Consider the following 25,225-nt stretch of genomic DNA (forward strand, 5'->3'; position numbering starts at 1 on the left):
GCTAGTGGTCTTGGCCTTACTCTTCAAAGCAATGAATGGGCTAAGCTTCAGTGAAGACTGCTTTTTGATTTATGAAGAGCTAAGGAAAACAGTGTTCTGGACAATGCAGTCCAGAACAGAAGGCATGAAACCTGCATGCAACACATCCTTAGTCAAAGGTGGCAAATCATGAAGCAAACTTCCCCAGGAGGCTGGATAAAACCCAACTCTTGTCACATTTAGAAAGGGCTGAAAAGTTTTGTGACTGGATAAAACCTTCTCACTATCACCTGAGTGACCTCCATACCAACTGCTTCCTCAAGAACAGTTGCCCACATGTGTTATTCCCTAAGCACCAAGTTTAAGGAAGTTTATTTTCTCTGGACTTTCAACATGAGGCTGGTGGATGGCTATGGTGGAACTTTTCATGATGTTGAGTGCAGTCTTTTGTTTGTCTAAAAGGCTGAGTTCACACTTCAACTTTTCCCTCAAGATCATGGAAGACAATGATGACAGGACAACAGAGGCAAAGACATAATGACATAGGCTTTGCCTTTTTTTTTTTTTTTTTTTTTTTTTTTTTTTTTTAGGAAAACACACTGAAACTATGAATAGAGCAATGTGAAACCCCAGAACACATTGATTAGTAATGTGCCTTGTTTCTACAAGCGTGGGTTGAATATTGCTTGTTTGGGTATGATAACACTAGAAGAGAAGGGAAAAAAAAAAAGAAAAAAGAGGAAAAAACAAAGAGTAACTTTTGACTGCATAGAAAGGAAAAGGGGATCGATTTGTCTGGTGTTTGTCATTCACCTGATTTCAGTTGGGACAACATGCAGCCATTTTATCAAGCTATATGACTGCTCCTCCTTGCACCCTCTTTCATGAGCCTACCCACTTGCTCAGCCACAGGAGCTAAAAAGTTCAGCAAGGTCTTGTGTATCTCTATATACCATGTTTAACTGAAAACAGGATATTATAACACAAATTAAGAATAATCTCAGCAGCTGATATGACAAAAAAGAATTTTTGTATCTTCAAACAACATAAGAGTGAACAATTTGCAACAGCTAAAAGTTTTGTTTCAAAACATACTTCTAACACCTACTCGTACAAACCAAACATTCATGTGCAGAGTCTTGAGAATAAAAAATTTTTAAAAATACACATTAGTATGAGTTTTTAGTTAGCAGCTGCTCAGTGCTTACAAATATATTTCCTACAGTTTCTGGGATATTAGTGATGGGCAGATGCTGCAGCCAGGATACTCCTGTTCGGCAGTGCTCCAGCCACAGCACCCTGCGATGGCATCTCTGATTTCACATATCAAAAGGGTCAACCCCCTTGGGGTGATTAAAGAAAAACTGGGAAAAATGGCCAGGAAGACACTGCAGGACTTGGTACAAATGAGCCAGCAGCCAAAAGTCTTTTTACAAAGAATGCGAGACTCTCATCCTCACACACAGCAATAGGCTTAAGCAATCAACACTGCTAGAGATACCAGGCTTTCAGATATAAGGTTCAATCCAGACAGCCCAAATGACACTCAGATGCTAGATCACCATCAAAAGAAAACTCTGACAGTTAGGAAAACCAAAGTGGAAGTTGAGCCTCTAGTTACCCTTGAGCCATTTAAAAAATCTTTGTCCATCGGTAGGACCCACAGAAATCCTCATGACTTTGGTACAAGATACATATTGTGTGTATCTGGCTTTGTTTTTTTAAGGAACAGACAACAGAAATGTATTTCGAATTCATTTATGGCAAATATTATAGTAAACAAATAGTGGACACCAGCGAACAATTTTTAACTATATCTTTTTTTGGAATAGAAAGATAAAATTTTTGAGTGTTCAGGGATGACACGACTATTGCTGAAGCCCAAGAGGAGGACCGCCACATACATTGACGGATGTAATACAAAGCCAAAGCCGAGCCAGTTCAACGAAAGAAACAAATATAAAAAAAGATCATGCCTCTAACAGATTGGACTTCAGCTGGGAGGCATGATTTCTCTTTTAAATAAACTTCACAAAAGAATGAAAAAGGAAGGAAAAAACAAAACTAACCCACCATCAACAGTTGCAACACACAGAGCTTGCTGCCCTTAACACTCCGGGCAAAGCCCTTAGGCACCAACACCATCTCTACAATGATGGATCCCATATCACAGGGAATAGATACTCAGGTTCTGTATATTGTGCTCCTAGGCAAAATAATGCTCTCTGGAGGAACCTTACCATAAATATTAATATTATGGCTATAAACAACATGTATGTAGTTGCCCCCCACCTCCTACCACCTCAACTACGTGAATAAAAGGGGTGTCGTATGTTGTATACTTAACTGTCTTTAAACAAAAATTACAGTGTTGAATTTTGAAAGACATTCAAAAACCCCAGAAATATAGTTCTTTTTCTTTAATCAGCCCAATTTGTGCTGCTCTCAGTTTCCATTAATGGAATCTGTTCAACGATGCATCTCAAAATTTCAAAGTGAGCTGCAAAAAGCAAAGTTTTCTATATTTTTGTATGTTTTTAACATTTTAACATTCCTAAACATTCGTATTGTGGAAAAAGTTGTATTTGGGAATATTATATCATTATATATTCATTCACAAAAAGACTCATAATGGGAGTGATGCATTACCTTTAAATAAATACCTTTTAATTTACAATAAACAAACAGTTCTTTGGTCAAAATAGTGCTACACAAAAATGACATTTACTGTTTTGATTTCACTTTTATTTTACAGAGATTAAAATTTTCAGCCATGAAAAATTAAACATGGTGCTTACAGCTGTGTTTTTCAGCACTTACTGAAAAGTTTATAAACACTTATAACAATTCAAGCAAGGATAACAAGAAAAAAAACAACAAAAAGTAAACAAACAGCATGACAAGCACATGATAAACCTGAACCTGTCATTTCCTACTTGTGTAAGAAAAAAAAAGAAAGCCTCTAATAAACTTAGTTTTCAGATTTAAAAACTATTAATTCAAAAGGAGACTGAAAGTAACCACATGTGCTGTTGACTGATCATAGCAGATACGCGATTTTCTTGCTTACAAGCAAGCTTTGTTTTAATTCAAACACCACAAGATCAACTTTTATACCTTAACTCCTTTCACAAGTGGTAAACTAAATCATGACCCTCATCTTCAATTCTTCCTAAAAAGGAAGCTCACTCAAGATGCACAGGCTGCCCATGGAAATATTAGTTGCCACTTGGGAGAGCTGTATGCTACACACACGGTCTCCAAGTGCCTTCTCAGGCTGATGTCCTGACCTGCAAACTGCATTAAAAGCACGTCATCGACACATGATGCTCAGTCCCAGTCATCTGAGATACAAAAGCACTACTGGATACTTTTTGTGTCATGTATCACCTAACGTTTTGTTGAAGAAATAAAGTCATTGCTGCTTTTCTACTCATAAGAGGAAGGTTCAACATGGAAAATCTTTCTAAGGAGTTAATTTAAAACAGTACTCACTGCTATCCGCAGTATAGAAGCTTTCACAGAGGTCCATTTGTCCTGTCTGCGATCTATGACAAGTATAAATCCAATTCCAGCATCTCGTAAACTAAGTTTGGAGGAAGAAAGAAGAAAAGAAGAGAAAGTTTAGTTAAAAATACAAATGAAATTCCTCTGGTTCTCTCACTCAAAAAAGCAGTTAAAAACTAGTTAAAAAAAATAAAAGTTGCTTGACCTTTTTGTGCAGAATCTTCTTCATCCAAACATTTTAGATAAAGATATACTATGCTATACAACATTGGAAGGATGCAGCAGTCCCAAATACATTCCACAGAGCTTCAAACTATATTCAAATCATTAATTCTTCTTCTTAATGAAAGAGTTTTTACAGTTCTTTTACAGAGATCATTTCAGATGAAAATAAACCCCTTTGATTCTCCATCATTTTGGTACTGATATAATCCCTCCTTCATGCTGTTTTCAGTATAATTTCAGAATCAAAACAAAGTTGGTTTCCTTTTACATCTGCTTTTAACCTTCTGTTTGAATTGTCTTCCTCCTCACTGATATTTAAAACTCCTTAAAAACGCAAGTCCTTCAGATCATTCCACGATACTGCTCTGCGCATCTGAAATTCTCATATGCCTCCAGATTGCAAACTTGTTCCCCGGTGCATTTTTACATCCACCAAAACAGAAAATCCCTACAGCATTTAAACCCTTCAAGTCATAGATGAGAAAAATGAGATCAGATGCACTTCGCCAAAATGGAAACATCTGTGAGAGAAATCCCGCTCAAATCCTTGCGTACGGGTGACCTTTCTTTTTTGCCTGTGCTCAGCTGCATGTGCTACCGAGTCCCAATCAAGGGATCTGCTCCTGTTTTGTAATTCCCCATCTAAGCCAATTGTGCAATGCCAGCAGCAGCCCTTGCCAGCCAATCGCAATCAAAATGGAAACGACAGGCAAATACAAGGCAGATGGACTCAGATTTGTTTTTTTCTCCTATATTTGGTCATTTTTAAAATATGTGCTATATTTTTAGTCCGGATAATAATATACTGCAAGGCTTACTGTCTGCACTGTGTGACATTTAGAAATACTGTGCATTGATTTGTTATCATCATACCTTAGAAGACAATATAAAAAACAATGCAACAGAATGTCAGGATCCCTTATTCAAGATTGCTGAATCATGAAAACACCCGCTTTGCTTTATAAGATTATATTGGTAGCATAATAACGAGAGGATGTTGAGGAAGATTAAGAAAACAGGTACCCAGATGTGTCATCTTAAGCTATTCTTCAAAATTACAAATTTAAACATTACTCACAGTCTATCCCTTCTCTTTTACAAACTGTAATATCTCTCAAATTTACAGACTAAATATTTAGGGGGAAACATGAATAATAAGAAGAAATGCAAGGGAACACTTGCTTTCTATCAAAAGAAGGTAAGCAGTCATTTTAACATAGAAGAATATTAGAAACAACCCCTCACTGCCCACATTCAGTGCACGTTACTTAACTCTTGCCTCTGGGTTAGGACAACACTGATAAACAACATCTGAGCACTTGCCTTGTAAGCCTGAATAACCCTTGCAGACAAACAAGGCTTTATATTAACAATATGCTTCCTACTACAGCAAGTTTCCATGATTTACTAAAGCTTCCCCTCTTCCTTCTCTCTCTTTATTTGAAGGGCGAGAGGAGAAGAGAGATCCAGATTGATTTAGCATCTTCCTGTTCCCCATTTAAAGTTCCCACCATTTTACCCTTTAGTCACTGAGCAAAATAAAACGCTAATAGCAACCATGTTCCACAATAATCAGGTAGCAAAACAAACTCCTTGGGTGACACTGCCTAACATGGATGAAAGGAGTCAAAAAGGTGCTACAGCTGTTCCCACAACAGTTCATGTGGGTTTTGAAGAGTTTCAAGACTCTTAAAGAGCTGTTTCCCGTGCTCAGTAGAAGTCCCTGAGAGTCCTGAAATTTCTGCATACTTCCTCAGTAGAAGCATAATCTCAGACCCCACAGAGTACCTAAATGCAACATCTGTATCATATTTCAAGAAAGTATTGACATTTCTGCATTTATAGGAATAAAATTAAAGCCTCTGACAGAGTGTCAATCAGATTTCTCTCCAGGAGCACAGGGAAAGACAGGCTCAACTGGAATCCCAGAGAAGATCCAGATGGCAGCTCCACACAGTTAATCATCTGCCTCAACACCTGGCTATAAGCAGAACTTAATATTCTCCTAGAAAAAGAGACAAGTCTTGTTGAAGTTGAAGAGTTGACAAAGGAAAGCACATCTCTATGATAGCCCAAAAGATGTCTTTAGCCAGCCTTCTTTTTCCACTGGATCAAATCGATGGATCAAATATGTTGGGTGTTTGCATGATTTAGAATGTGGCCCCCTTCCAGGCTCAGACATAAAAGTCAGGATTCCACACTGCTGGCTAGAAGAGACCCAGGCACAAAGTCTTGAGCACCTGACTTCAAATGGTTAACACTGTTAACATAGATTGCTTAAATAAATTTAAATGCTTTATTCTGAGATCACAGTGAGAAAATTATTTGTTATCTTGACAACGGTGTCTTGTTGCAAAGGGCTAGCTATTGAGTCTGGGATCCAGCTCCAGCAATAGGCAGGAAGCAACAAACCAATCTAAGACATTGTGTACAACAAAGTTGAGAACATTATGAAGACAACAAAGTCACGTATTCAAGAAAAGTAAAAATATTGGAAACAGGTCTGTTTGCCAGTGCACCCTTGCTCTACTGACCTCTCCTTGCTGCCACACACACTTGTGGACATAGTTACAATACAGTTTGCAAGACCCCCCCTCTCTTTTAAGCCACAGGATGAATGGTGCTGTGAGTGCCAGCTGTCCTTCTTTCCCTCAGTCATATTTATTACGTTCTATCCAAATATGGATTTCCTCTCCTCCCAGCCCCCCATTTGCTTGAGATTAAAGCATTTTGGCTTCTGCGCTGTGTCTCAGCAGAATCATGCTCTGATGGACACGGCCTGCCCAGCTTATCAAGCTTTACCCTATGCCTTGCTCCAGTTGCATTGTACTCATCAGCTTAGCCCAGGTCTTCTCATGCCTCTGTATCACTCTCCAATAAACTTCTCACGACCACCCACATTTGTCTCTCCCATTCATCCCTTCAACCCTTGTCATTCCTTGCTGCCTTGTCACAAGAACAGCTAAAAAAATCTTGGGAGTTTTTTTTTTTTTTTTTCATTATTTTATACTGCCAAGACAAATGACCAAATCGGTTCTCACCCCACTCCTTCCTGAATATCACAGTCCCCTCATCTTCCAGCCTGAGCCTCCCTTACCCTATGTCCCACTCAATTTTTCAGTATCTTTCCTCAGGTGGACACTTCCCTTGGCAGTGGTCCTGCCTGGCGAGTGAGACAGCTTGCGGGCACTGCCCGCCTGTCGACAGGCGGCACTCGCATCCCACGAGACAGTCTTTCTGCTCTCAGCCCTGGCAGCAGACCTGGCTCTTGGGCAGCTCATTCTGCAGTGGAGAAGCCCCTGCTCAGCCCCAGGATGACAACAGACTCAAGTAGCTGCTGAGTATCAGTGACCTAGGATCAAGGCAGATGTTTCTCAAGGTATTTCCTTGACAAAAAGGCCATCCTTCTTCTAAGTGTCAAGTCTGAGTCCTTGACCAAAGGATGGAGACACTTGATCTTCTTAAACAAAAGGCTGTTTCAATGTTTGAAAAGCACAGTGGGTTTGTTCCCACTTCTTGGGGAACGACTCAGCTATTTTGGCCAAACTTTAAACCAAAAATTCAGGTGAGACCTCACAAATGGAAAGAGTTGTAAGTGACTGGAAACCAATCCTTACAGTGAGAAACAGCAGACAACCTCAGCAGAAGCACCTGCCTACTAAGGCTTCTTGACATTTCCCTTACAACCTCAGTTTTCTTTAATATGTTAACTTGTATCCGGTGTACTTTCTGAACCATAATTTATACAAGCTTGTAATTCAAATTTAGTATTTCCTTCCTTTGTTTCCCTCCTAACACACACACAGAAAAAATACATCACAAGATAAGCTCTGTTCTTCTGTTTATTCACCAACACAAAGAACAGAACAATTTTAGAAAGCCAGAGAAACCACCCCTGCTCTGCAGGAAATATGTCCAGCAAACTCCCAAAGACCAGGTCAGAAAGGTAGAAAGCAGGGGAAGAGAAGCAGAGGCCACAGAGGACAGGAGAAATGCAGCAGAAGGTAGACTTTCCGCTCGGTCCTCTCCCTCCATCTTGGGGAGCCAGTGTAACATCATTTGGACCAGGTGAGAGGGTGAGGTTGAAGTACCAGCCCAACAAGCACTGACTTTTCCACATAGAGGGTAGAGGAGGAACTGAATTTTCCACTTAGTGACTCCTCAGCTTTAGATTATGGGGACATCTCTCTCTCATTTGCAAGACTTATGAGCTCATGCACCTGGGGGAAAGGGTGGGAAAGCTTATAGTACATAGGACTGCACAAAGAAACTTCCCTCTGGGGTGTGTGGAAGCAATTACATAGTCATCATCTGAAAGATCCTTGCTTTTCTCCAAGGTATGGGTGGTGACAACTGCTACACAAAAGTTCCTATTGCTTCTACACTGCTGTATGAAAACTGCTTGTATACATTGCTCTCTACTACAAACAAAACAAAGCAAATCTTCAGGTTCAGCTCAGAGACTTGATAATATCAAACTTTTGCATGTTTGAAATTCTGTGCAGCATTTTAGGGTAAATAATTCCAGTTTAATAAAAGCGAATTTCAGTCTTAAAACCTTATTATTAAACAGTTGGCTTACATTACACTCAGGATTGTTCCATACCTTGACTACCTCTGCCTATACTGACTAGAAATGCTTGTTCTCAGCAGCTGAACAGCTATTTTGATCGTAGGACTTCAGTAATATTTGGTGAAGAACTACTGCACTGAGCAGAGCACCAAGGCAATGTCTGCAGCAATCTGCATTATAAGCAGCTGAAACTGTCTTTTAGGTCCCTGGTAACAACTGTTCTTAAAGCTTACTCACCCTCTGTAGCTCATCACTGACCATCAGTGATATGCACACACTTCTTGAAGAGATGTAGAGCCTCAGGCTGCTCACAAATCCTGATGTTTTTTGGCATGCAACACATAAGCCTATGTAGGAAGGACCATGGAACTGGCCCATCCACCCATCATTGGCCATAGTACTGTACCACAAAAGGGCAAACATACAAGACATGGTGACAGGTCTATCTTAGGAATAGTACTGCCCATCCTGTCAATACAGCAATTGGGTTTATGCTCGAGCATGCCACAAGGGTTGTGTGGACCAGCTCTTTAAAAAAAAAATAAAAATTAAAAATTAAGTCTTAAAGGTAGAATTGTATCCAGTGCAGAAAGAGACAACCTGAAGCTCAAAGAGGTTCAGCAGATACAAGGAAACAGTCCAGTAGCCTGAGCACAGGGGTCACGAACACTTCAGACACCAAGCATTCCCATCATGCCCCCAGTCATAAAAATGCTTCCAGCAGCTATCAGTCTTTGAAGTCGGAATTCATCCTATATTCAGCCATCAGCAAACAAGCTAGGGTAATCAAGAACAGCATTCTCTGTTACTTTGCTTAGGAACAGGCTATTGGAAATGAGACACTAACTAGCAAGATTATTGTTTCCCTTATATTTGCATCCTACATTTTCAGAGACATTTCAACTGATTGAACCTGAGCCACTTCGAAGACCATTTCTCCATCTCTCCTGCTACTGCTAGGAATGAATTCTTGAGGGGTGAGGGGGAGACAAGAACTCTTACTGAACCATAAGTGTTTCACACATTAAAAAAATAAAACCACTAACGGCCTGGCAATGAATGAAAGCAGAGAAGAGTCATCTCCTTAGTGGCCTTTATATGCTCTAGAAGATGGTCAGATAATACGGTGAAGAACATTGTATTAATGGTATTAACAAATCAACATAGAAATCTCCAGTACAGCAACTATGAAAGAAAAAAATTCAGCTAAGCCCTCTGGTGACGTTTCACATTACCAATTTTATGCTGCTTTCCCAGCAAGTAAAAGGGCAGGAACAATTCACCTGGCATAGCCTTGCCCCACATCTCCCCTCCTTGTGTCCCTAATGTAGGATAACCAAGACTTCTCCTATTTCATCCCTAGGTAAGTCCTAGAGGATACAGTTTTTCCTAGAGCAGAATTTAATGGTTTATGAATTTGACAAAAAAAGTTAAAGTTCAATTGTAACATTATACAAAATCTAGTACCCAGGCACAAAACATTAATTAGACCTACAGCAGTTTCATTTTCTTACAATTCTTGATTGCTTGTTATCATAAAGCCTACTTTGTTTCAAACCTGGCCAACTTATACACTGAATTCCCAAACAAATCCACCAGCTGGGTATTTTAAAAAAGAAGCCAAAAAACTATATTTGGCATGTTTCCCTCATTTTAAAAGATGTTCTACTTATTAATTTTTAGAATATTTTTGCACTTGATTGTTCTTTAAATATTTTGGTCTATGAGAGCTTCTTTCTCATTGTTCAAAGTGAGACTAAGATTAAGGACTTCTTAACGTTGGAAAACACAGTCTCTAAGAAGAAAGCAGCCTTGTGCTTTCTTGAGCAAACAATGGAAAAAAGTGGATATATCATACTCCTGAAGCTCCAGTTTGAAAGCTTCAGATATTGCAGGGTTTTATGGCACATAGTTCCCAACCTCACTGTAGATAGTGCCTGATTAAATCAATTTAGAGATAGCAGGAACTGAAAAAGAACTGTAAACCAGACATTATTTGAGCTCTACATTGGACAATGAACTTTCTAGTTTCAACTGCTAAGTAAGCCTGTAGTCTTTAACACAGTATCTAAGCTGAATACTGCTTTGTAACGCTGCTGCTATTTCAGATCTTACTTATGTATTTTTTAGAAACCTGCACTTTAATTAGTACTTAAAAGGATTCAACTGAAGAACAGTCTGGCAAATAAAAAAATCTTGTAATCCTTTGTAACAGCAATGTAACAAACTATATTTCCAAATTTGCAATGTAAATGTACAAATCATAAAGTGATTACACACCTAAGACAAGTTGGAAGTATTCTGAAAGCTGGACAGTAATACCTTCCCACTAACTACATTTGCTTTAAATTAGCAAACTTTAAAATTTATTTCCTATTTTTATGACAGAAAATTTGAGGTTTGGATTGGTATTGAGATATCAGTGACAAAAACCCAAGCTGCCAAGAAAAATTAATAGAATGAATACATATTCCCAAAAGATGGCTGTATATACAATTGCATGACCCTGTCATGACATTTAATTGGTTAGACAGAAAATAGCAGTTTGGAGCCAAGTTCTGCCACAGATCACAGAATAACAGAATGACAGATGTTGGAAGGGACCTCTGGAGATCATCTAGTCCACACCCCCCTGCCAGAGCAGGGTCACCTACAGCAAGTTGCACAGGATGGCATCCAGGCAGGCTTTGAATGTCTCCAGAGTTGGAAATTCCACAACTTCTCTGGGCAGCCTGTGCCAGTGTTCTGCCACCCTCAAAGTAAAGAAGTTCCTCTTCATGTTTAGATGGAACTTCCTCTGCTCAAGTTTGTGCCTGTTACCTCTTGTCCTATCACTGAGCACCACTGAAAAAAAGACTGGTCTCATCCTCCTGGTACTCTCCCTTTAAGTATTTATAAGCATTGATAAGATCTCCCCTCAATCTTCTTTTCTCTAGACTAAAAAGACCCAAACCCCTCAGCCTTGCCTCATGAGAAAGATGCTCCAGTCCTCTAATCATCTTCGTAGTGCTTTGCTGGACCCTCTCCAGCAGTTCCCTGTCCTTTTTGAACTGGGGAGTCTTGAACTGGACACAGTACTCCAGATGCAGCCTCACCAGGGCAGAGGAGAGGGGGAGGATGACCTCCCTTGACCTGCTGGCCACACTCTTCTTGGTGCACCCTAGTATGCCATTAGCCTTCTTGGCCACCAGGGCACATTGCTGGCTCATGGTCATCCTGTTGTCCACCAGGACTCTCAGGTCCCTTTCCACAGAGCTGCTCTCCAGGAGGTCAGCCCCCAACCTGTACTGATCCATGGGGTTACTCCTCCCCAGATGCAGTACACTACACTTGCCCTTGTTGAATTTGATTAGGTTCCTCTCTGCCCAACTCTCCAGCCTGTCCAGGTCATGCTGTATGGCGGCACAGCCTTCCGGCGTGTCAGCAACCCCCGCCAGTTTTGTGTCATCAGCAAACTTGCTGATGGTACACTCTATCCCTTCGTCCAGGACATTGATGAATATATTGAACAGCACTGGACCCAGTACTGACCCCTGAAGAACACCACTCGTAACTGACCTCCAACTAGACTCTATACTGCTAATCACAATCCTTTGAGCTCTATCTGTCAGCCAGTTTTCAATCCACCCCACTGTCCATTCATCTAACCCACACTTCCTAAGCTTGCCCACGAGGATGACGTGGGAGACGGTGTCAAAAGCCTTGCTGAAGTCAAGGTAGACCACATCCACTGCCTTCCTCTCATCTATCCATCCAGCCATGCTATCATAGTAGGCTATCAGATTAGTCAGACATGACTTCCCCTTGATGAATACATGTTGACTACTTCTGATAACCCTCTTTTCCTCCAGATTCTTTGAGATGATGCCCAGAACAAGCTGTTCCATCACCTTTCCTGGGATGGAGGTGAGGCTGGCTGGCCTTTAGTTCCCCGGGTCCTCCTTCTTGCCCTTTTTGAAGACTGGAGTGACATTGGCTTTCCTCCAGTCCTCAGGCACCTCGCCTGTTCTCCAGGACCTTTCAAAGATCATGCAAAGTGGCCCAGCAATGACTTCTGCCAGCTCCCTCAGCTCTCTGGGTGCATCCCATCAGTATGTGTATGTATGACCAAGGTCAAAGAATATTGTGCACATCTGAATAGAATTGTTCCTGACAAAGGTAACATTTACAAACTAACATTTATGAACACCTAGATGAACCTCTCTGCCTACCTAGCAGACCTCCTGAGTCCCTAAAGCAAACTGGCACAACTTTTAGGCTCTGACTCAAACTGTGGGCCTGACAACTCAGTTCAGATTCCCGAAACAATCACTTCCAGTTAAGATATGTAACCGGTCTATCGGATATCGGTTCTTATTCCAGCAACATTTATGAGAAAAACCAGAAATGATGAGCGTGCTCCATATCTGGCACACGGCACTGCATACAGGACAAAAGGGAACGCAATGATGAACAACTGCATCATTTCAGATGAAATTAGTAATATAGTTTCATCTTTAATTTTTGTAATCTATATCTCTTCAGCTGAAAACACTGCAGAAGTCAGCTAGTGCAGGAAGTGCAGTTGGGAGGACATGCCATTGATTCTGTCCTCCTTGGAAAACCATCCCTAGAGTATTGACCCAAGGAACAGGCTCACCTCAAGCTTCCTGAGGTGCTGAAATTAAAGCTGGTCCTTGGTGGTGTGGAAGTCACTGCACAGCACCTATCTCTCTGTATCCAAATCTCTGGGATCAGGGACAAAACTTGCCATCTACTGCTTACTGTGTTTAACTAGAGAGTGCCTGTATTGTGTGCTTCCACAAAAGGCTACCGAACTAGAAGAATTTGCTAAATTTGATTATTGGGCTCTCTCATAGTCAGCTCAATGAACTTAAACTATGGAAGGAAAAACCTAGCCAACTTAAACTAAGGCTGACCATTGTTCATGAAGAAATATAGGAAAAGGAAGGAATTCCAGCAAAAGAAATTTAAAATGAGACAGTCAGAAGTGCTGCTATACAAGTGCAGCCTCTAGTGGTCTATCCAAAATTACTGAATGCCAAGTAAAAATTATTATCATAACCTGTAAGCAAGAAGGCACTATTTCTCATTGATTCTTATGTTTAAAATCTGATTTTGAAAATAAAAACTGCTCCCCCCCAAAAAAACTCCACAGCTAAATCACTATCAGTACAACAACATGCATACTATTCTACTATCTTTTTCATTCTACACTGCAATTCTGTGAATAGATGAATTTTTAAATGCACATTCAAAACACAGCATTTGTACCTTCTCTTTACTTTGATTTTGATAGTTACTGCCTTCCCTTCAGAGAAACAGATGAAGCTGCACAGGAAATTAAGAAAATCTGAGCCTTTGTGTTGGAGCTGAACCTGTTAGAGTTTCATCATTAGGCAAGGTTCAGATAAGAAATTTGATACATTTCCCTCCCTCCAGTATGCATTTTTTCTTATTTCTTCTCCACATTCCAGTTAACTCTCCCTAAATCTTATCCAGTGTATGACTGACAAAAACCTTATCTCTTCCCTTTCCTATTATGCTTACTTTTGGTCTCAGCTGTTAATAGTTCATGCCCCACGTAAGTCTGAAAACGCTCATACTGTATTTCAACTTTCTCAGGATTGAGGAATCATCAGATATGCAAAACTGTATTTTAGGATCTCAGAGCAAACAGGCAAAGAAGAATTTAGATGAATGTTGGGTTGTGAGGTGGCATAAATAAAAACCATGATAGGCAAGTTATAATTTGCTCACGAGGCAGAAGAGGCATGCAGAATCATACAGCCTGGAAAAACAACACCATGAAAATGCCTTTTGAAACTTTATAAGCATAGGCAAGATAATTACATGTGATGTTGTGTCAGTGACAGGAGATCTTAAAGGCCAGTTATAAACAGGACACAAAATAATGAAAGCAGTTTCAGAGCTTTGTGTAAGGGGCTGATAAATAATTCAAAACTTCATCCAAACTTCACAACAACTGTAACCCAGAAAGCCATGCGTGGTTACATGCAGCCCTACCCCTGATCTGAAAATCCTTCACTCACCGCAGGACTGCAACAGCTCACTGCAAATGCCCGCAAAGCAAGAACCCGCAATGAAGATGGGTTACTATCAGAGATGTAATGACAATGAGGCGAGTGACAACTCACTGCCAACCAGGAGAGCTGCTCTTGAGCCTTGGTCCCAAAGGCAATCAAAGGTCCTGCACGGCAGTAGATCCCTTGAAATTGAGAGATACAAATCCAAACGTGTTTACTTGAGGCACTTCTGTCTCAAGCACTGCTTGTGTGCCTCAGCCAAATAAGCAGCTTTGGTACACACTTTATTTATTTTAAAATATTTATACCAATTTATATAGCATACACAGTCACATTTCTCTTTTCCCTCCCCACTCAGCTTTAGAGATATGGGCATCAGTATCTTCCTTGATTGGTCCCTATAGCTCCTCTTTATCTCCTGTCTAGGTCTTCAAACCAGCCTCTCTCCCACTTTCAAGCCAATTCCTCCTTAAAATAAACACGACCGATTGGAGTAAAGTAATGCTGGCTATATTCCATCATATATGCTGACATTCTTTCTGCTCCAAAAAGCTTCTGTTGTTGGGAAGCAGCTGAGGGAATGTAGCCAGTGTTAAAAATAAGAACTAAAGTGTCCAAGCATCATCATCTGCCTGGGCCTGGACATCTGCTTGTACCACGTGCACCGATTTCCTTTCTGTGGTACCCATCAGCCTTTTTTTTTTTTTTTTTATGGTAACTCAGCAAGGTTTACCCCACAATGGAACCCCACAGTCTAAAATCAGAGCGGCTTTGATGCGTTTCCACAGTTAATGGAAATAATCATTAAAAGACAAAGTTATTGCTTAACAGATCCTCTCTTAGTGTGTGAAATTAATTAAAATAAGTTTCTTTAAGGAAGAGTTTTAATTTTCTAAATGGAAAAAAAGTGTAATTTCTTCAGGTCATGCACAGCTTCTTTTGGAAGGACTGTTTGAAGAACGACAACAACTTTGAGGACTAATTTAGACTTAACTGCAGATGGCTGAAGTAGGCCATATTATCCTTGAGGGACAATTAAGGATAAATAGGTCAATAAAGGCAAAAGGGCTCCGTGTTGGTTAAGCTTGAGTAAAAACGAGCAAATATGAAGGCCTGCATGATCCTCTCTTTAGATCTATTAAGTCAGCATTTTTACACCTATTCGGAACTATGATATTGGAATTATACACGTTTCCTGCACACTTCAAAAACCATTAATGCCATTGCACAATGCATTGGCACAATCTTACCTGGAATGCTGCGTGTTCTGTCTTAGAAAGGTGAGTTTATACTTAAATAGGGTGTTAAATACTCTGAACTTTAGACTAATGAAAGCTCCTGCATGGGATCCAGCATTTTAGTAATTAGCTTTCACAATTTTACAGTGCTCAATTTACCTTGTCTCCTTAGCAGATTACATTTACCACTGGACAGTATGTGTTATGTTTATAGAGCCTATATACTATCCAAAACCTCTAAGCTTTGAAGGTGTAAGTGGGATTTAAAGACTAGAAAGGCTTTACCTATAATGGGGCTGAGCTTCAAAACAAGTTTAAGACATTCACAAGGTGGACATCAAAACAAGTGTAAATTGTTCCAAACCCAGTAAAAATTCAGACTTTAAGTAATATCTTGAGCTTTGACCTAATCTTGTAAAACTAGGTATCTGACACAAAAGCTTCAAACTACTAATTAACTTTAAGATGCAATGCTCTTACTTCAAACGTAAACCTTTCCTTTCTTCATACAGGAACATATGGCTCTTACAACTGTTTGGCAGCTGTGCTCTGAGAAAGGAAGGGCACATACAGCATGACAGATTTTGCTGGAAGTCCTGGGATGTTCTCCCTGATGAATTTGAGGGTCTGACAACGTAACAGCAGGGTACAGGTTCCACATCTTCAGCCTGGATTGTAATCTGACAAAGCGGAGAGCGTAGAAATGAAGCACAGCTGACAGAAATAAACTCTGAAGCTGCAAAGTTGTTGCTCAGCATGTCAGTGTGAACTGTCAAGGCATCTGTTTTTTGGCACTTCTTACCCACTATGTGGTGACATTCATCCCTGGCACCGTACAAAACACAAGTGGTTAACTCTTAGCTAGTAGTGGGCCGCTTGTTTAGTTTGCGGATAAATGAGGAAACACGTGTGGTTACCCTCCCACACTGGCTCTTTGCAAGGTCAGCCTGGACCCCAAGGGACTTACCAGCTCAAAACACAGAGTTACCCCAACACGGCTGCCCCTGCTTCCAGAGCATGGTGGTGGATCTACACCAAGGAGACTGGCCAGACTCAGGGTCTGTGAGCTCTGTGCTCTCCAGTGTCCCTCACGTTGAGAAGGTTTGTTAGCTCCAGCAACACCCATGCCGTACTGTGGCATGTTCTTCTGGTCCCTACCTAAATCCACCCTGTCACGCTTTGCTGTGCCCGTGCTAGTGAAGTCTTCTCGGATCTGAACCCACTGGAAGGCTTAGCACAGACATTTCTTTTTCAGTTTTCCAGTGTTACCCCAAACAATGGGGAGCTAGCATAGTTAACAAGGAAGGGTCTACCTGAAGCTTAGCAAACCCTAACAACTGAGATTCCAAACTGTCGGACATCCGACACTTTCAGAGGTCATCTTGTTCCGTTTCATTACTTGGACAGGATGGCTCCCTAGTTTCCAACACCAGAGAGTAGCACAAACAACAGGATTTCTTAGAAGGCCACATAGTGTTCAAGCACTTGTAAACCATTGGGATCTCAAAGAAGGGGACGTTCTCTTGGGCAGGAAACTGACAGCAACAGCTTTCAAAACAGGAAATTGCCGAACTCAACAAGTTAGCCTGAGATATGCTCAAGATCATGCAGTAGGACAGAAAGGCATTACGAAAGAGAGGCTGTACAAGCTCTTTCTGAACGGAGAGTAAGTAAGTAAAAAAAGCCTGCGTGTTTTATTTAATCAGCGGTATTGGGATTCAAACTGCCCATCAAAACCTGTTCTGAATTTTCTAGTCTACACGATTTCTTATTTCTCTTGAAAGGAACTCTGTATTTAAGACTCAGTGTTACACATTTAAAACATCAATTTTCCAATCTCTTGTGACTGCAAGAACTCTAGCTTGCTTTCTTTGTTCAAAGATCACATCCCTGGAGGTGTTCAAGGCCAGGCTGGACGTGGCCTTGGGCAACCTGGTCTAGTGAGATGTGTCCCTGCCTATGGCAGGGGGCTTAGAACTTGATGATCTTCAAGGTCCTTTCTAACCTAAACCATTCTATGATTCTACGATTCTATATCCTTTCATTCTCTTGCACAGCATATTGTTTTCCGATTGCAGTAGAAACTGCTAATTAACCAGAAGCAAAACCATATGTTGAAAAAATCCGTCTTTTTTTTTTTTTTTTAACCACTGCAATTATCTATTAATTTCTTTTGGACCAAGTTCTCATGCTACACCCCACCTTTGGTAAATTCATATTCCAAGAATGTATACACACTTAAGTTAATAAAATATGTTTAGAGTGACAGCTGTGATGGATAGAAGTAAGTATGAGTAACACTTGCCATCAGGGTACATTGCAAATCTTAAAGTGTATTTACTAGGATAAATAGAAAGAGGACAGAATACTTTCAAAACAGAGGAAAAAAAGAAGAGAATACTGAATGCCCTGAGATTACTTCTTAAGGGTATAGTTGGCAGCAATTTCAGGAGCCTATTGCAAACCTGAATGGAATATTCTTCCATGTAAAAGGTATATCCCACAGGTGCCTCTCCCACTTTGCAATAAGAATGATGGATACTGTGTAGGGAGGTCATAATTTTTTTACTCAGCTAAGAGGTGAGACCCCCTTGATCTGCATGACTTCCTTTTCCTACCCAGCTCAGCAGCAATCCCCAGAGGACTCACCCAGTGAAGTATTAGGAGACATTCTTCTCTGCAGAAGCAGCATCAGACAAGCTACATGGACATTATAAAATGTCCTCAAAGCATCTCAAATAGATGCAAAACTTGGCTTGCTGTCCTATGCTGAAACCCAGTTGAATTTAAAGAACTCACCTCTTACAGACACTTAGCTATAGATATGACTTTATTCAGCAACTCCATCGATAAGAACTTTTTATTCCTGTGGGTCAATACTTATATGTAAAGTATGTGTACCGATTCAACATTTTAGTTAAAATAGTCTTCCTAGGAAGTATTGCTTTAAGTACATTACATACTGCCATGGATTCTTCTTATCTTATCTTGGGTACCATATGTATAAAATCAAAAATCACTTGACAGAAGAAAAATCTTTCTAAGACAATCCCCACCTTTTTAATAAAACTTTATCTTGTACTTCAATAATAAGAATAATAAAAATACTAGCTGCTAAAAGGAAAAACCTTTTTCAGAAGAATTACACGTATACCTTTACAAGATACATCTCATTACCAAAATAAGAATTATAAAAGGATTAGCTATAATCTTCCATTATCTATAGTACTTAGCCTTAACCCATCATTTTTTCCTGGTACAGCAGCAATCTTGAGGTACGCAGGGTACACAACTGCTGTCACACACTTATGTCAACAACCTGTACTGAATATTTTGAGATTATTACAAACTATACATTGGCCATTGTATTTTATCCAGCTGTATATAGAACACGAATTTACCTTGCAACATTAACAACACCCACCTGAAGAAGATGGTTAGCTCTCTGCTTAATTATATATGGTTGCACCAGGGTTAACTGAGAATCTTAAATTGAGATGAGGTATTCTCTTTCCACTGTCTCCTTTCTTAACATCCTCATCTATCAGGCATTTACACATCTGAGCACATGCTGATAGCTCTGCTATTTGTACTGTTCTACTCCATGGTCATCTAAGTTGGTAACATGCAAGTTGTAATAGTTCCATTCCTAAATGCAAGGTGCCCCATGAGACATGTAACTCTTCAGGATTAAAGTTCACCATGAAAAAGACAAAAGAGAGTTTACACAGAAAAAGCTTATGAAACCCAGTGTTTAGATAGTATAGAACAAGAATACAATAAGAGGGGACAAGGTCATGTTTACCTATAAAAATAGAGGGAATAATAAAGGTAGGTTAAGAGGTTTCAGGTTTTTCTTCTTTCAACAAAGTCCTAAGCTAGTCTTATTATGAAGACAACTTCTTTCACTTGGGAACAAATCTTGAAAACCTGATGCCACTGCTAAGATTTACCATACCAGTAAATATTTTATTGGGTAAACCCTACTGCAGAGCACAGAAAGGTCCTTTCTTATGAGGCTCTTTGTAGCTCCTCACTGTCATTCCCATGAAATATCATTTCCCTTAACATGCAACTGCAGGCAGTCAAACAATGAGTTTTGAGTTATTGCTGCCAACCCTTTGCTGTGATCAGGAATCCTGTATGGGGCCAAGTAGCATGAGTAGTTTTCTGAGGAACTGTTGTGGCCCCAGACATGTCCGTTTCTACAGGGCTTTTCACAGAAAAGTCCATCTCCCCTCAGTCAGCCAGAATAGCTGAAAGACAAGTTATGTATTTCATAAGGTAAATGACACTAATCTGGAGGGCAGCCCATGCATAAAAGCTGCGGGCTGCATTTTTATCCTTCCTGTAGATTTGTACTCCTTAGGCCTCTTTAATAAACTTACAAAATAAATAAATAATGAACTGCCTTCACTTCCCTCAAAAGCAGTTTCCAAAGCATCCGAAACAGCCTTTGAAATTTTAGCCTTCAAAAACTAAGTTAACAGCAAAAATCCTATCTTACAACACCTTTAACAGCACTAGGACTATCACAGTTCAAAGAAAATTACAATAGTGCCCATCACTGGGGTACAGACAGTCAACAATTTCCCATTGGCAAAACGTATTTTATAAGGGAACATATGCTGATGTCCAGCCAGTGTCACTTCTGCAGTTTGTTATTCATATAAACCTGCACAAGGGCTTATAAACACAATTTTACACAGTAAGCTCATAACACCCCTAGTGAAGATGTCAGGGATGGCTTCAGCCCTTTGAGATTATAGCAATTCTCAGGGACAAAAAGGTCCCAGTTTTATCAGTATCTTAAGAGTGGCATTATTTTTACAAGGTTGAAAATGAAATGTTATCACCCTAATATCTAAAATATTGTTATATTCACAATAGTTAGTACCTTGCTTTTCACATCTAGCTAGCTGGGCTGTCTCCTTGGATTACACAGAACAGTGATCTCTTGCTAAAGGACGAGAAATTAAAGACACCAGAAAATCCTACAAGAACAGACAGACTTAGTAATGGCCACTTCTGGCTCAATACGCGTAGCCTAGGGTAGGGAAAACAAACAGAAAAATCTCCAGAAAATCTGGTCCCCGACTTTTAATCAGTAAAAATGTGCTCCTGCCAAACTGGTGCTCTGGGATGTGCTCAGTGCCCCCCCCCCAGCACCAGATGCTGTTTGTTCTGACCAGCATTTCCCACATAACCCTGCTCTGTGCAGAAGTTCAATGGCCACCATGAAGCGCACCACCAAGGACTTTCTAAAGGAGGAGCAGATGTGAATTTAGAACATAATTATTTGTAATAACAGTATTCAAGAAAGATACTATCAAGGGAGGCTTAGCACCACACAGTTTAACCAACACAGTGATAAATGAAAAAATAAAGCCGTCTGTCAGCTTCACAGTTCCTCTCCCTGATAAACTAGGGATTAACAAGTACAACTAGAAGGACATGTCGCAGTACTGTGCTGTGTAGAACCAGTATTCCCTCACAGGGAGTAGGTCCTACAAAATAATTAAGAGGAAAGCCCTTTACAAGAACATTGATGTTTCTCTTAAGGCACGTACAGTAAACAAAAGCACACATATGCATGAGGGACATCTGCCCCAATTAGTTCCAAACATGAATTGAGCATGGTCCATGCTGAGTTGCACTGAATGCCGTCAGTGAAAGGAACATGAAATACATCTTGAGATCAACATTTCATCAGTGTTCCACAACCTGTGTTTCTATGAGTTTTCAGTCTGGGAGAGCCATATAGCCCAATTTGGGAAAGACATAAAGGAGATCTCTCGATTCATACAATCATTCAGGTTTGAAGGGATCTCAGGAGGCTTCTAGTCCAACCTCCTGCTCAAAGCATAGTCAACTCCACATTCAGATCAAGTTGCTCATGGCTTTGTAAGCCATTTCATGACGTTCCTGTCAGCCCATACCTCCTACCCATCTAGGTTCCTCCGAATGGTAGTCCTTCCCTCAAATGTAGTGACTGGTCCACCAGTTTCTTATCTACAAACTTGATGAGGGTGCACTCACGAGGATGACAGGCAGCAGAGATATGTATGGTTTCCTGGGGAACTCTGTCTCCAAGTAGAGCATCAGCCATTAACCATCACTCTGAGCTTGATGCTCCAAGCAGTTTCTCACCCATCCAGCAGCACACCTGTCAAGACGTAACCACTCAAAGTGGATACAAGGGTGCTGGGGGAGACTTTGTTGAAAGTCTTGCTTAAGGTGAGGTAAAAGACATGCACAGCTTCCTCTCATTCACGCATCCAGTAATTTCATCATAGAAAAAGGTTGGCCCAGCACAATTTACTGTTCAATCCATGCTAGTTATTCCACATCACTTTCTTCTTTCTTGTACCCACAAACATGTTTTAAGAGGACTCACTCCATGATATTCTCAGAGACCTAAGTGAGGCTGACCAGCCTGTAGCACTCCAAATCATTACTCTTGCCCTTTCTGAAGATGAATGCAGTATTTGTCTTTCTCCAGTCATCACTGACCGTCTCTGATCTCAGAAACCTTTCAAAGATGAAGAAGAGCAGGCTTGCTATGACATTGGCCAGCCTCCTCACGACTCTCGATGTAGCTTATCTTATCCCAAAGATTAGATTTGGGTCAAGATTTCTCAAGAGATCTTTGACTTGATCCTCACCGATTACAAGTTATTCTTCTTATTGAACCCTCTCTTTAAACACATAGGCTCAGGACAGTGTCAGGGAAAACTGAAGCCAAGAATTCAAGTGCCTCAGCCTCATCTGTGTTGGCTGCTACTAATTTACCCAGACCATTCAGCACAGGTCCACATTTTCCTTGTTTATTCCTGTACTGCTAAAGCAACAGAAGTTTTTTTGGAAGGGCCCTGACGTTCCTTACTCCTTGACCCTCAGCTCCAGGTGTTCTTTGACTTTCCTGAAACTGTCCTTACATGTTCGGGCAATGTTTCCATATTTCTTCTTTGTAGCCTGTCCCTGCTTTTACCTCCTGTATGGTCTCTTTGTACTGCAGCTCAGTCACAAGTTCCCTGTTAAGCCAGGTCAGTCTCCTGTTGTGTCTATTAATTTTCCAGGACATACTGTTCTTGTTCTTGAGGATGCTGTCCCTAAAAACTTGCCAGCTTCCCTCAGCAGATTTACTCTTCAGAGTTGCCTTCCATTGAATCCCACCTGCCAGTTCCCTGAATAAGTACAAAGTTTGGTCTTTTGAAGTCTAGAGTCTGTACTTTGCTCTGTAACTTGCCTTCCTTACCTCCATCAGGATCTTGAACCCCACTACCTCATTCCCTAACAGTTCTTCAACAAAATCACAACTTTTAATCAAGCAGCCCATTGATAAGCCCCCCTCTAAGACAGCCAGAATTAATTGCTGGGCCAGCTTAGCACCCTTAGTCCAAGTTTTGTAAGTGCTGCAAAGACCGTACGTTCATCTGAGCCAGGGAAACAGAGCACAAGTAGTTAGGACAAACCACTGTATGTACTATTGAGTATCCTCTAACACTGAGCAACATCTTGAGTAGCATTCAGGAACGAGCATATTCTGCCAAAATTATACATGTTTTCAATTAAAGCACAGAACATTGCACTCTAAGATACTGCAAAGATAAGAAATGAGGACAATGTCCATCACAGAATCTGCATCTATACATACCAGGAAGAAATTTTCTGATGAAATATAAATACCACCATGTAATTTATCTAACAACTACGTTAGGCAGCTGTCACTAATCAACACTTATTGACACTGCACTATAAGCAGCATTTTCCAATTTCTTTAATTGACTGTGAAAAATCATTTAGCAGATAAAAAGGTATTTTCTCCTCGACAGGTGCTCACCTTGGGATGCTTGTCAGGTAGGTCAGGACATTCTGAAACTCCTTCTCGGGGATCTCACTGAAAGCTGGATAGTCTGGAAAGGTGATAACAGGGCATCCATCTCCCCCTCTTCCACCTACATAAGAAAGATGCAGCAGACACATTTACATGTAAGTCCCTTTACCTAGCCTGCAATTTCCCAGTAATTAAACTACTGTGCTTTTTTTTTTTTTTTTTTTTATTTTGGTGCAGGGCTCATTAGAGTGGACACTTTATTCTGAACAGTCTAGTCGTCAGAGCTCAGGAATTTTTATAGGAAGAAACTTGTTACACCACATTCGATTTTTTTCTGTGCAAATGTCTTTGCTCATGTGAACAGTTTTGACACCAGATGGCAGTGCATCTTTCTTTTGATAAATGTCAAATATGAAAATATAACTGATTTGAAGAAATGAATCGATTTAGAGAAAAAAAGTTAATTCAGAATTAAGTAGGCAAATCTTGAACTGAACTTAAGTTCTTAGCAGTCTGAACTTATTGCTACAGCACCCCTCTCCCTTCAGCTAGCTGCTCTGCTTCCAGGACAGTCTAAAGAAGTGGCAGAACACTAAAAGAACTGGGGAAAGGTGTTTCAAATGACATTTTCTGTCCAACTTCTCAGATTATCTACAAAAGGTAAAGCAGAGCCCAACACCTACACTGCAGTATGGCTGCTGATGAGCTAGATACCATCTGTATCTTTTTTGGCATTTGCACCACTGGGTAGAATTCACAAATGCAACACTTTTTAAAGTGCTCCACACACATTCTTATATAGAAAATGTAATTTATTTTTTTTTAAAAGGCAATGTTAATATTTCATGTCTTATGCAATAATAGTTTCATAAAGAAAGGCTGGACAAAGGACTTGTTGAGCCCTAGCAACCGCATGAAGTCAACAGTTTGGGGTGGCAGGGAGACATTGCTGGAAAGTTATGTTTGCTTTACAGTTCAAAAAGAGAAGAAAAACAGCCAAAAATGACTGTGGCAAAATTAATATGATTTTTTTCCTGCCCTGAAATCTGACAACTGTGCAGAAGTGAGCTGTAAACTGTATTAATAACACTGTCTGATTGTGACAGCAACAGTGATTTGTGAAAATTATAGTGTGCAATTACCCACTTCAAGTGCCTTTACATCTAACCTCATGAGAAAGAGAAGAGAAATATTTGAGCTCAGATTCATTTGATAAAAGAAACCACCATCTCCCTCCAAAACCGCATGTAATTAGAAGAGCTCAAATAGTATCCTTATGTTAATCTGGGGTGAATCTGACTTCAATCTACTCGCTTACAGGCAGTATGGTGCTACCACTGTGTAGCTTTTGAAATCAAACTACATCAGAAAATAATGTGCTCTGGATCCACTTAAATAACAACAAAATGCAATTATTATGCAAATATCACAAGTCTGAAAACATAACCTTTATCCAAATACTGTAATGTTAAGTCAATAGGTTAATTTTAGCTATATAAATTTTCAGAACACAAATATAAGTTAAGACCAATTTTGATTCTATTATTTTTTGTTCTACCCAGGCTCTAAGGACCAAAACATTTTCCTCCTCCATTAAAAACAATTTTCAAGAATGATAATAATTATTTCTGTTGCTCACGAGGTGTGCTGCTCTCTCTAGAATATCTATTTTTAGGTACAATTATACATTATTTGCAGTATCCTGCTTAGTTACTTGCTTTGTTCTACTTAAATTCTATAAATAGGACATATGAAACAAAAGAAGAACAATACACTTGTAGGAGAAGTCCTAAAAGCAGAAGCCCAGACTATGACCTTC

The 25,225-nt window shown here is 40.1% G+C and overlaps 1 protein-coding gene across 2 annotated transcripts in view; it reads right to left on the reverse strand.

Moving 5' to 3' along the window:
• Positions 1-24,117, reverse strand: part of MCF2L (MCF.2 cell line derived transforming sequence like) — a 60,759-nt gene extending 36,642 nt beyond the window's left edge. For both annotated transcript variants that reach the window (XM_082498810.1, XM_082498809.1), the window contains exons 1-2: positions 23,413-24,117; positions 3,475-3,565 (exon numbers count right to left, since the gene is read on the reverse strand). In XM_082498810.1, the coding sequence (XP_082354936.1) occupies positions 3,475-3,565; positions 23,413-23,555 (234 nt within the window). In that variant the 5' untranslated portion in view covers positions 23,556-24,117. The remainder of the gene's footprint in view (positions 1-3,474; positions 3,566-23,412) is intronic.
• Positions 24,118-25,225: the final 1,108 nt, after the last annotated feature.

Source organism: Vanellus vanellus (genome assembly GCF_965231255.1).
Source record: "Vanellus vanellus genome assembly, chromosome: 1".
Lineage (NCBI taxonomy): Eukaryota > Metazoa > Chordata > Aves > Charadriiformes > Charadriidae > Vanellus > Vanellus vanellus.